General features: G+C 39.4%; 1 protein-coding gene across 11 annotated transcripts in view; it reads left to right on the forward strand.

The window, feature by feature from the left end:
- The window catches only part of PARD3 (par-3 family cell polarity regulator), a 450,332-nt gene that overhangs the window by 343,632 nt on the left and 93,792 nt on the right, over positions 1-12,908 (forward strand). For all 11 annotated transcript variants that reach the window (XM_086741984.1, XM_086741989.1, XM_086741987.1 and 8 more), the window contains one exon: positions 5,733-5,990. In XM_086741984.1, the coding sequence (XP_086598110.1) occupies positions 5,733-5,990 (258 nt within the window). The remainder of the gene's footprint in view (positions 1-5,732; positions 5,991-12,908) is intronic.

Raw genomic sequence — 12,908 nt, forward strand, 5'->3', positions numbered from 1 at the left:
AGGAACAGCAAGACCTGGCTTAGTTGCTGGCATGCTGTGCCTGCAAGGTATTTTTCACCAGCAAAGGAGGAGGAGACAAATTTGACAAGATTTGGCAACTGGCCAGGGTGCCTCCTGACCTCTTTATTTGAAATGGTATCTGGCAAAAATTGGACTCACTGTGTTCATTCTGTCTGACTTACTTAAACAAGCTGACTGGCTTTATAAATGTGTCATTGTTTTCCTCTGTTTTCAATCTATCATCCCGACGTATGCCAGTCTGATGGCAGAAGAACTTAGAACTGGCAGTGGTGAACGGCTTGTCGTTTAGCTTCTGTCCTTACACAATGCTGTTTGTATCCTTAATAAACATTGTCAGCCATCTCGCATATGTGGAACTGCAAGCACTCAGTACTGATTTTGTAAATGAGTGAGCCTCGGTGGAAAAGGCGAGGTTGTGGATTATCACTTGGGCAATAGCTGAATCTTGGCAGCAGCAGGAGGATTAATTGAATTGACCAAGCAATTGCACACCAGAAGCAGCAGCCAACTTTGTTTCTGCTCTTAGGGGAGGACATTGCAGCCATTGGAATAGCAAATTTAATGCATGAGCCATCAATATCCTTCCCATGCTGTGTGCATCAATTAAGATAAGCAGGTGATTTTTTTTTTTCCCCCAAGGATCTAAATCACTAATATGAAAAAAATCCTATGGAAGGAACTGAAGCCCCTAAAGGAATATATTTACAATTTCACTCCTAGCACTACGTGAAATTAGGGTAGCTCTCTCTTCTTTTGCCATCTTATTCACTTTTACTCACAACAACTTTGCCAACACCACAGATTTGAGTTTTCCATTGTTGGGAAAAAAGTTTAGTTCGGACAGAACTACTGTAACATTTGCTTCAGAGTTTGATTCCCAGACAAATATGATTAATTTGATATCTACATTTGAGGTACATGGCCAAATGCCCGTTGTGGTCAAGGGACGGGTACTTGGCACAATTGGTAGAGCCTAGAGAAGGGTTCAGCTTCACCTTGAAATGGCCACGTTTCTGCTGTTTGGCTGAACTGTTCTCTAGAGCCTGCGGGCAGCCGCCTGATGCGACTGAATCTTGACCAGCTCTTCTGGGAGTCCAGAACATACGGCGACACCTAAATTTAAGTGTCTGAAATGGTAGTTGCCTTCATCTGAAAGCTAAATCCCACTCACAGAGCTTTGAAGAAGGGAACGAGGTGGCTGCTGTTTGCTGGAGACAGCAGCACGTGAGTTTTTCCTTACTTTTGTGACCACCATTTTACGTGCATAGGAATCGCTATACAATGGGTATGTCTATCATTACTGGATTAGCTTGCAAATAAAAGCTCTTCTGACAATTATAGGAAGTTCTGCAGCTAACAATATTGTCATTTGAGGCAGTTATCATTAGCTTTTGAATTGAACGGCACACAAATGCATGAGAATAGTTTATACTTTACTGAACGTTATAATTTGAGTCTCAAAAGCACGACACTACGTTGTTGACATTTTCAGTATTAACACTTCAGCAAGGATGGTTTAGAAACTTCTTGGGATAGCTTTTGTATTTTTAAAAGTTCAGTTTCATTTAAACACTGCAAAATTGATTAGCAGTTTTTGCAAAATTCTTTGAAGATGAAAAGAGTTATGTGAATGCTAAGCATTATTATTATTATTATTGTTAAACCCACACAAAATCCATAGGAAGGCCATAAATCCTCAAAATTAGCTGATCTGAAATTTCAGACATATGCATTTTTATTGTGCTGTGTCATGAAGGAATACAATTCAGTGAAGACAGCTTAATACAGATATCCACATTGTGAAACCAAAGCACTGTGGTCAAACGCTTCTCCAGAGACAGGATTTCAATAGCAGGAGCATTGCTGACTGGGGCTGAAGTACAGAGCAAATTGGAGGTTTGCAATTTGCTATGCTGCACAGTGTGTTTACACAATCATTTTTAATCTTTCCCACAATAGTCCACACTGGCATTTCCCCTAGGTATACTTAATGCAGTATATGCTAACAAATTATTTAGGCCATAGCATGCGTATACACACATGTGCACAAGGAGGGGAGCCAACATAACATCGCCTTAAGTTAAGGTTCTTACATAAAAATATATTCAGAGTTAAAAACTAGTATAATTGTAAAAGGAATAGTGCAATATTAAGCTGATAGCTACTATTCTTTTCAAGAATATATATTTTTCCCTGGTCAAGTGGTTCCTCTAAGTTTGGACACATAAGTAGATTATGTCCTGAAGAAGGCAAAAACAAAGCTGTAATTTGAACAAAATTCAAAAGTGTGTTAAATAATCACAATACCTATACTTTTGTCATACGCAAGTGATAGGATTTGCACAGTGATTTAAACTTAAAGCACAAAAAGTTAATTCAAAAAATCAGAACATTTTGGGTGTCAGTATTGACGGCCATCTTATAAGTTTCACTTTAGGGTTTTCTTTTGTTAAATGTTACTGCAAATGGTTACTGGATACTTTGGTTATAACTAACAGGAAGATTTATAATGCATTTAGACTCTGATTTTTAATACTACATATGTGTATTAACACATAGTATTAGCAATTGTAGAAAAAAATCCTAAAGACTTTCCTGGTAGATACGAACGTAATTACTTGCATAACACTTCAACAATCAGTTCTCTCCCACTTAAATAGGAATACGAATCCCTCATTGAACCACGCATGGGAAAATCTTGATGTTCTTGCTGCAAGTGGTGCTGCGTCCAAAACCATTACATAGCTGATAAGCAGATACATGGGAAAAGTTGGCTAATGTGAAACGGGGGGCACTCGTGTCTGCACCTGTAGAGAGTGATGTGATATTCATGGCCAAGAGTTAGATAAGTTCACGGGCATGTCTTGTGGCAGCCAGTGTAACACTGAGGCCAGTATCACCAGTTATCACCAGGTAGTTCTGTTTTATAAGCACTTCAGAGAGCAATGTTTTCTTCTGAGCGAATTACTTGATGCCGCATTATTGCTATACTGTCACATTTAATACACTGAAATTCTGGTTATCCAAAATATATGAATTTTTTTTGCTCAGATTGGTGTCAGCTAGTCTTCCAGTATATGATGATACATTGTCCACTCAAGTTAAAATTAAATCTGCCAGTAGCTAGAAAATTTCTGATTTCCTTTTCTTTCCCCATGCAGAGGACAAATATCAATAGACAAATGCATTTCTCCACAGGGTAATTAATACAGGACTACAAATTGGAAGTGAAATCTGCAGAGAGAGGAATCAACAATGGCAGGTCATTTTCAGGCCTGTTTTACCTTCTGCATAGGCACCTTCCAAGTGATTAAGGTTGTAACATTTCTGAACTGTAGTCTTAGAGTAGAGGACAATGTAAAACATATATTTTTATTTTTAAAGTAGACATCCAGAAACACAGGTTAAATTTGAAATGGGGGTTGGTTTTAAACCTGAGTCCTCCTTCGCTCTAAAGTAAATAAAAACCAAAACCAACTCCAGTTTGATATTGCTGAAATTGTGGAGGAGCATGCTGTCAGCTGAACACCGTTAGAGGTTTTTCTTTCAATTTTCTCTATTATTATTAAAAGCAATCAGTTAAAAAAAAATTGTATTTGCAAAATTGCAAATTCTCATATTTCTTCTATTTGCTTTTTCCCCTCCTTTTTTAGTATAGTTGTTTTTCTTTCCACTGTGACTGAATAGAAGTGAGAGTTGTGGTGTACAAGTTAGGTATAGTGGACACAAAAAGAAGAATTAGGCTGAGGTATAACTTGGGGCATCCAAATGAATCAATGAACCATCAGTGTAGATGGCACTGGCTGCTGAAGGGAGTTCAACCACTCAGTTGTATCCAATGTCCTTGGCCAACACTTGTGGGATTTTGGGGGAAAATATGTCTGCCTGTCTGTGCCATCCTTCTATTCCCTCCTTTTGTTATGGTGATCTTTGTTAACGTAGAAAGAAAAATTTGCTTGGGACTCAGTCTGATGAATTTAGATGTTCACATACCAGCTCAGGGCTAGATTCACATGCTTCACCACAATCATCTTGGTCATTTTAGTTATCACAATCTCTGAGATGTTGGCATGGGGCTGGCAGATGTGACAAGGACCTACAGGAGTCCTTCTTGCCCAGCAGCTGGATGTCCAGCAGGATTCCCTGGGGATATCAGGTGGCCATAGCTGTCTACGTTTGAGCAACTGAATTAAGGATGAGTATCCAAACTCCCAAGGAAGACCTAAACAACAGCATCAGAAGTGTCTATGGAGCGACTCTTTTCATGCTAGGACACACCGATGGCACAGCAGCTGCATTGCTTTCTGGAGTCTGCTGACTTACGGCTGCCTGAACTGTCAAGGGAGCCTGCACACGTAGCTGGCATGACCTCTTCTACTGTGGGCACCTAAATTCTGATGTCTTTAACCGCAATCTGTGTACATTCTTTGTGTATCCTCTTTTCTTTTTGCAAAGTCTAATCTTGAATGGAGTAAAGTTTAAAATTTCCAAAAATGTCAGTGTTCCCTAACTTTAAGACTTTTCTGTTTTCAAAAGTGACAAGGTTTGCTGTCAAAAGTAGCCTATTTTGAGGAGGCTGCTGTTGTTCAAAGTTGGTGAACAAACTGTCTTTGGAAATGGCACCTAACAGGAGTGCTCAGAGCTGTAGCCTGAATGGATGGATGCATGCTGTCACACTGTGTAGCCATGGCTATATTAGATGAAAAAGGAGCACATTTTACTAATGGAAGGGAGGAGACAGCTGAGTGCTTCATTTTGGATGATGACAGAGCATTAAATTGGTCTGGGGAGACAGTGTTAGGGGGGAGGGTTCAGTTCGCTGTGCATGTGTGTGTGATGCATCAAATTTTCTAAAATGCCAAAGAAACTTTGAAGCCTAGATCAAATTTTAGTAATAGCTTTGTGTGCTTTTGAAAATATGACCTGTGCTCAATTTGCGTTCGTCAGATTCCTAAATGTCATCTGTTTTTATCTGTCACTTTTTATCCTACAGCTAAACAAGTGCACCTAGACAGAAAACCCCAGTTCAGCATCCTTTCTTTTGTAACTTTAACATAAGGCACAGGTTGTTACTTTCTGAGAAGATACTCCCTACTTTTGAGAGGGGCCAGATTCAGTTTGTTTACATTTTAAACAAAACGTGCACATTTTAAACGATTCATACCAGAATCTAGTTCTGCTGTTTACTGTGTGCATCCATACATAAATATATGTGTGTGTGTCCTATTCTTACAAAGTTTTTAAATTCTGAAAGAAGTATGATTTTTGCAGTATTGGGCCAAGAATGTGCATTAAAATTCCTCTCTGAAAACAGACATTGGAACCGTTAAATCTGTTAGGTTTTGATGGAGTACAATACAATGTGAATGGTGGCAGGCCATTCTCAGACAGGTCAGGTAATAGCACAGGCATCCTACGATGCATGAAGCAGCAGGTAATCTCTGTTTACCAACAGCTATGGCCAGCCATTATTTAACTTAATAATGAAAGAAAAGACAATGGATATTCAGACTTCTTCCTTAAAGACCAGTGTTGATTGTAGCATTGCTTTGATCTAGGCTTCAATAGTCAAGGTAAACCTGAGACTCCATGACAAACTGAAACTGGAAACACTTCGTTTTTGTTAAGATGAGCTACCTAAAGTGTCTGCTAACTACTGCTTTCAAATGATTGGGGGGGAAATTAGTTTCAGCCTTCTTTTGGTTTTTCAGAATTCAAGCAAAAACTCGAGAATTTCGAGAGAGACAAGCTCGTGAGCGTGACTATGCAGAGATACAGGATTTTAACCGGACGTTTGGCTGTGATGTGGACCCAATGTATGCTGGGATTGCTTCCTATGACTCTTCTTCAAATAGCGGCACAATAGCACTGAGCACCCGACCGCAGAGCCCGAGGGAGGGGCAGACAGTGGAAGCCTTGTACGCCCAAGTGAAGAAACCACGGAATTCAAAGTCTTCACCTGTAGACAGGTAGGCACCAGGCATCAATCAATACACTCTTTCAAAATTCAACTTGGTAATGCTTTTGTCATGGGAGATGACTGTACATCAGTTGAAAAGTCAGAATTGTATTTTATTAATGGCTTTTCAAAAGTCTTTATGTAGAAAAGTATTGAGCTCACACAAATGAAACTGTAACAGAATGGAACGTGAAAATTATTTTCTGCAGAGCTACTGCTTTTCTTCTTGTTCTTCAAATGGTTTGTAGTTTTGGAGTCAGCATTTGGTATAATTCAAATAACATGAAAAGCTGTAACGTCATCTGGTTTATTTATCAGAGCTCTAACTGATATGGTGGAATACAACATTTCCAACCTATCAGTGGTTGTTACAAAATCTGTGGAAAGTTCTTACTGTTTAAAGTAAAAGTGGGTTAAAGCTTACCTGGATTCTAGTCCTACCGTAGTCCTGAACTTCAGTCTAACAGGTGGAGCTTTTTGATTAAATAGAGACCCAAGTGAGTAAAATCCAAGCTTCACTCATGAGTTACTTTGTCTTCTCAGGCTGCAGCTTATGATTTATACTCTTCCTGTGGTTACATTATCTGAACTGTGTCATGCTTGGTTTTATGGTGAAATTGGGCAAAATTCCGGTTTCGGTTGATGGAGTTTTGAGTTCATTTGAAAACCTGAAGCTAAAACAGGCATGTAAACTAACATAAAGTAGAAGTAACCAAAGGCAAAATTCACAGCTTTTTTGTACTTTAACAATGAAAATACATCTGTTTTCTTGGCTTACATCTATGATCTTTTAGTTCTGCATTTTCTCAGCTTTACAAAAACTAAGACAAAAATCCTAGAGCAGGAGGTATTGTTAACTCATTCAGAGGTTATTAATTTAGCTCATAGTAAAACCACTTGTTATTTTGTTTTCTGCCCCATTCTTTCCAGAAGAAAAATGCTGGACTTTCAGTTAGATCAGCAAACCAGTGTCTTTGGTTAGAGTGTTCTGATTGCTCTACATGAGGACTTGCATTCACCTGTTCTAGGTTGTAACGGAGTCATTTACATTTGGTCTTCAGGCATACTGCAAAGTTCAGCTAATTGTCTAAAATGCTTTTTAAATGAGGACTGAGATTGGGGTATTTAAACCTCTGCTAGTTCTATTTTGAAAAGATTCTTTCCATAATATTGGTTAAAATATATCCTCTAACATAGCAAATAAGATTTCATATGCATTGTTGAATGCATAAATTCGACTGAATTTTTACTAAAATTCAGAAGCACAACTGCCTTTTTATTTTCTCAGTTGCACTATTCGGCTGTATTGCACTGTGTAAATGGTCTACTTTTCACATTAAATAAACATAATTTATATATTTTGGATATGTACATTATTCCAGTGAAGGAAGAAAAATAAGTTTAAAAGACGACAGTTTCATCTGTGCCCTTGAAATTTGATATTCTGTAGCCTTATACTGACTGGCGCTGGTATGCCCAGGTGCCTGACATTTCAGCATTTCTGTGCCTTTGGAAATCAAGATAGCTTGGTTGGATATGGCTGCCACGTGGTGACTCTCACTGCTGTTTTTATTAGACCAAAGGCAGTGTTTCATGCCTGAGTTGAATGGCATCAATGTCACATCAACAAAAAAAAAAGTTCTTTGATGCAAGCCTGGCACGGTGAAATATAAGACCTGTGTGACCTAGCTAACTCTGTGTGATTGTGGATAAAAGAGCCGGGAGAGAGTGAGTAAGACTGAAGATAACGGAGTACCGGGGGAATCTGATGTTAATCATAAGGGTAAGACTGAAAAGCAGTGCAGTAGTTTTGCACATTCAGGCTGCACAGAGGTCTCCATCTCTCAAAGCTGGATCATGCTGTCACAAAAGGGAAGACCTGGCGCACACCACGGGCTTGAGCAGAGGGAGAAAACACAAGTCAGGGACTGTAACTGAGGTGAGAGAAGCCACCCCCAGTTCAGTGATAGAGGCAGGACACAGTCAGCAAGAAATATCTGGAAAGAAATAGGCAATGCAGATGGAAAAAGATTATTATTTGCTATAAAAGTCCTCTGAAGTACCTGTTAGGGGGTCTGAGCCATGCAGGTGTTTAGTGTATGGGGTTTTCTTCTCTCTCTCCTTGCACCTTTTTTAGCAGCCTAACTGCAGAGCTGGGGAATCCCACACGACTCTGGGAAACATTTTTGGGAACATTGCAGTGGCTCATGCAACCTCAGGCTCAAATTTAACTCTCCCAGAAATCGAGTCTGTAACTTGGGCCCACTGCTGACCTTGGGCCCACTGCTGAGAGAGCGTGTCGCCTGCATTGGGCACAGAGGAGATGTAACAGCTATGACGGAGCAGCTTTCACTCTTCCTAGACTTGCGTGAAGGATGTGTGGGAGCTTGACCTCATGTAACGCTCAGCAGAAGAGTCTGGATCGTGACTGAGCTTTCTTCCCCAGGCTACTCTGTGCTTTACAGGCTTTATCTTAGATGTTTTCAGAAAATGTCATCTGAGCATCATTTTAAGAAATTCTTGTGGCCCTGTGGGCCTGAGGTGCTTGTTAACTGTGTTGTCTCACCATCTGTAGGATTCCTGGCTTCTCACTCTGTGTGCATCACATCTTGTTTCTTGCCATCCCTTTCCAGCAGTGAGACCTTCCCCTTTCACCTGGCATCTCCCATGATGCCCCTTTCCACACCAAGCATCCACGTGCCTCTTCACAAGGCTCTTCTCCAGGGAGCTCTCTTCTCTGCAGTCTGGTTTATCTTGATAATGCTACAAGGCATTTCAGAAGAAATAGCCGGTTGCAGTTCTGCATCCTTAAAATACTGTTTACATTAGCATTCACCTGCAGTGGGCGTTATTTTCACTGTGTTTTACCCCTTTGCCCTGCCCTCGTGAAGTTAGCTCCATCCTGTGTATTGATAGCTTACGGAGATGGGCTGCTAAGAAGTTTTTCACTTCTTATGTTAGGCTTCAATGGAGTGAAATCAAGGTGGAATGTATAATCTATGTTTATTTTACAGCTCAGGAAAGAAGTGTCTAAAGAACTCTGTTCTTGTGGATAAAGCTTTTAGCTCATGCTGAAAACTGTCTCTAGTATGTTTTGCATTATACAGACGAGAAGCTGCACTACTAATCAATAGTGTTTTTCATGTAGATGACAATGATGCTATACAATAGGTTTTATAGCGATCACCTGACATCCATAGTTGAGCAGTATGTAAAAAGACAACTCCTAATGGACATTTACTGGCTGTCACTCTGTAATCATTTCCCACCAAGAGTGCATTGTCCTGAAATATAATTGAAATAAAATAGGCACTGTGCTGCTGTAAATCTAAATAGCATGAAAATAGTAGGCTAGACTCCTCCAGCTTGCCGAGGACATTTTAATGGAAACATAAATACCATAATCATATGCTTTTTGCATGCATTTTGCCATTAAAAAGAAAAAAAAATGTTCATTTTAGAAGGGAGACCTTCATGAACTGGTTCCTTTTCTATCAGAAGTGGAATCAAGTTATGTCAAAGGAATATTTGGGAACTGAAAATAACCCACTTGCTTTAACTGTCATCTGTTCAGTGCGAAGAGGCAAGATGCTGTTTTTAAGGTCAGGCCACTTGCCTGCTGCTTTTCCGAAAATAAAGGGAGAACATTTTATTTAGATGTTAACTTTTATTTGTTCAGTGGTATCTTTGTGCTTAAATTGGCATGCGAGTAATGAATCCCGGAAACTGGAAAGAAACACTCTAGTATCATGGAGGAATATGTATAAAGTGAAATAAGCAGACCCTCTTTTTATAGTGTTTGTAAAATAACTCTTAGCAATAGCAGAATGGGTTGTGAAAGCTATAAAATACTATTTTGCCATGCCTGGATAAGTATTTGTTAAAAACCCAAGACGTTTGTGCAGCTATATTAAAGTTCTTTATTACTAGTGTCGGTCAGAGGAGTGATCTTAACTCTGTGGGATCATTTATGTAGAGGAATCTGAGCTTACTGCCAGGCCCACCAGAGATGAAGGTAGGAGTTACTGCTCAGGGTGATGCATTCTGTAAAGGCTAGGATATTTCTTGTTTCTTAAAGCAAGAGGTTTTTTGATGGTTCTGGAAGTTGACTTGAAGAGCGCTTTCATGAAGGGAAAGGCCATGGCACTGTAACCCATGTAACCGATGACATTTAAAACCTGAAGAGCTGTGCAGAAGACTAACGACTTAGGTTGAATAAGATTATGAGTAAGCTCTTCCCTCCTACTTCGGTTTGCTTCTGTTCTCTGATGTGGAAGTGTTTTCCTACACTTAAATCCTTTGTTCTTACTCTTTATCACCCTCTGCCATCAGAGCCCTACGGATGACATGCTGCCAGGGGAAGTTGCCACTCGGTAAATATGCTGTAAATACTTCATTAGGTTGCAAGCATTTCAGAGAAGGGACCTGTTTATTATCCATGCTCCCTAAATAATCAGTAATGTTTCACAATTAATAGTAATAGGTTTTAAATCCTTATCTTCCAATGACTGTCACCCTTTTGTGGCATAAGAATGCTTCCTTCCTGTGAGAATCTGGCTTCTGGAAAGACTTTCTTGGCCTAGGAAATGGCACATATGCCATTATGGGATAATCAAACAGACTTTCCAAGACAACCTGGTGGAGAGCAGTGGGTTAATGAACTATTTGCAGTTCTCTAATGTGTAAAACTGAAAATAATACTTGGAAGTCATTGTGGTATTTTTCCTCCTCTGTCTGTGATAACCCAGAGAAGGATTAGTTAGAGCCTCTGTGAGACTTTTCATGGGGTTTAATTTCACTTTAGCGCTAACACATTGGGTTTTTTTGTTCCGCTACCCTTCATCCTATAAGCCAGTAATCCTTGCCCCCAGGACTGCCTAAAAATTAGCTTGGTCTCTCATAGACCCACGTATTTAGAACCCAATAGACACTATTAGCATTGGCATTTTATTATCTTAGGTTGGTTGTTTTCTTTTGTTCTTCCATCTTGATAGAATATAAGACAAGTTTTAATATAAATTCATGAGGATTTATGTAGACTCCCTATTGTGAAAGTATGCAATTGCACTCCCTGTTTGGGTTACCACTTTGGTGGAATAAATGGCAGACTTACAGTGAACTCTATTCAGGTCTCCATTTTAATTACTTGAAAGTCCTGGTTTCTTTTTGAATAGATACCAAGCACTGATACTGTTGTGAGAACCACGTCTTTCCCTGTTTACCACAGTCGTAGCCTCACTTAAACCCCGGTGGTTTTGCTTCCTCTCTCCTCCGGTCGCCTTGCCGTGTAATCTGAAGTGTGACAGCTATTTGTTTGTTTTTACAAAAGCAGCCTGAGTTCGTACATCTACAAATGGTTGCAGTGGGAAAATGTACAGAAAGATAAGAGAGAGATGAACTTCCCGCTCCGGGTTACAAACCGAGGGGGTGAAGTGGGGCCCACCCCAACGCACCCTTAGTGCCCCCGTTCTGAACGATTGCTAACGAGCTCCCTTTGCTGAAAATCAGGAGTGTCCGTTCAGGTTTGTGATTTTCAGTTCTTTAAGTGCAGCTACCGCTTATGATGAAAGATTGTACTTACAAAGGGTAGATGAAAACCTGTCACTTTTCATCCATTTAAGGGTACAATGTGGATTAGGATTTTCAATTCATTGTAACTGAATGATGTATAATATTTTTCATTGGCATTTCAGTGCAATTTGCACACAGATATGGATCAGTTGGGCATTTTGTTGCTTGGAGAAAAGAAGATAACAACCTTTACATTTTTTTTTCAGGTGCTGGAAGGCAGTATTTAGTTTTTTAAAAAAAAAGAAAAAAAAAGAAAAAAAAACCCCTTAAATTACATATCCTAGGATGAAACAAAACATGATGTAAAAATTAGAAAAGGCAATGTCTCAGGCATGGAAAGGTTATTGTATGGCTTGAGATTGCTATTCAAAAAACCATCTGTGTGTGTAAAGTGCACATCTTTATTTCCCACTAATGCCATCAATACAATTTGGAGTTCTTCATCCTGAGAAAATTATGGGGAATATCTGAGTACACAAAGCTGAAAAAGCAAAGGCTCTCCCATTCATTAAATGAAGTGTTTTGATCCTACCAGTGTAAACTGTTAAAATCTGTTCTTTGCTAGTCCTGCTAACCAAAATTTGGATTGCGAACTGATGTTACGCAGCACTTGAATGCCATAATTTAATCAGTTTAATTTGTTGTTGCTGTTGAATGTGGCCCTTTCTAAATAGAACACAAATTTATGATTCTTCTGTCTTTTATGTCCCTCCAGTCAACCCATCTGTTCCTCTTTGGTGAAGGATTCAGGCTTCTCCTCTCCAAGCATTTAAAGAGCTGGGGGTTTTGCATTTTAGAATTGTCGGATTATAGGAGAGGGGTGCACAGGCAGAGCTTCGAGGGAGTGCTGTGTGTGCAGTGAATCCTGTCTCTCTGCTTGCTAATAATAAATATGCCATTTGAAGTTAGATCTTTATATTAATGTAGGTTAATGCATGAAAAGTAAAATGAAAATTAATTTTTTTTAGGTATGTTCTTCTAATGTTGGAGTGTTTTGGAGGATTTTTTTTAGTCTGCTCTTTTTTTATGAATGGTATCTCTTTCACAGATGAGGCAGACTATATTTAACTACATTCTTTATCCTTATGACCAGTCTTGTTTATCTGACTTAAAAAGCATCCTGCTTACGGTTGAAGTAGTTTGTCACTGGAGGAAGTGCTGTGGGGAGGAATCCTCTGCAGTAAATTTTAGGAAGAAAAATAATATCACTACATATACATTGGAGGATGGTGGTTAATTCCTTTTAACATCTTGTAAACTCATTGAATGAGTGCCTATGAAACATACCGCATTGGCATCCCTGGAAATTGAGAAATTGCTAAAAGATCTCATTTCAGTTTGTTCTCGGTTAGAAAGC

The sequence above is a fragment of the Chlamydotis macqueenii genome, chromosome 2, assembly GCF_036417535.1.
Source record: "Chlamydotis macqueenii isolate bChlMac1 chromosome 2, bChlMac1.mat, whole genome shotgun sequence".
Taxonomy (NCBI): domain Eukaryota; kingdom Metazoa; phylum Chordata; class Aves; order Otidiformes; family Otididae; genus Chlamydotis; species Chlamydotis macqueenii.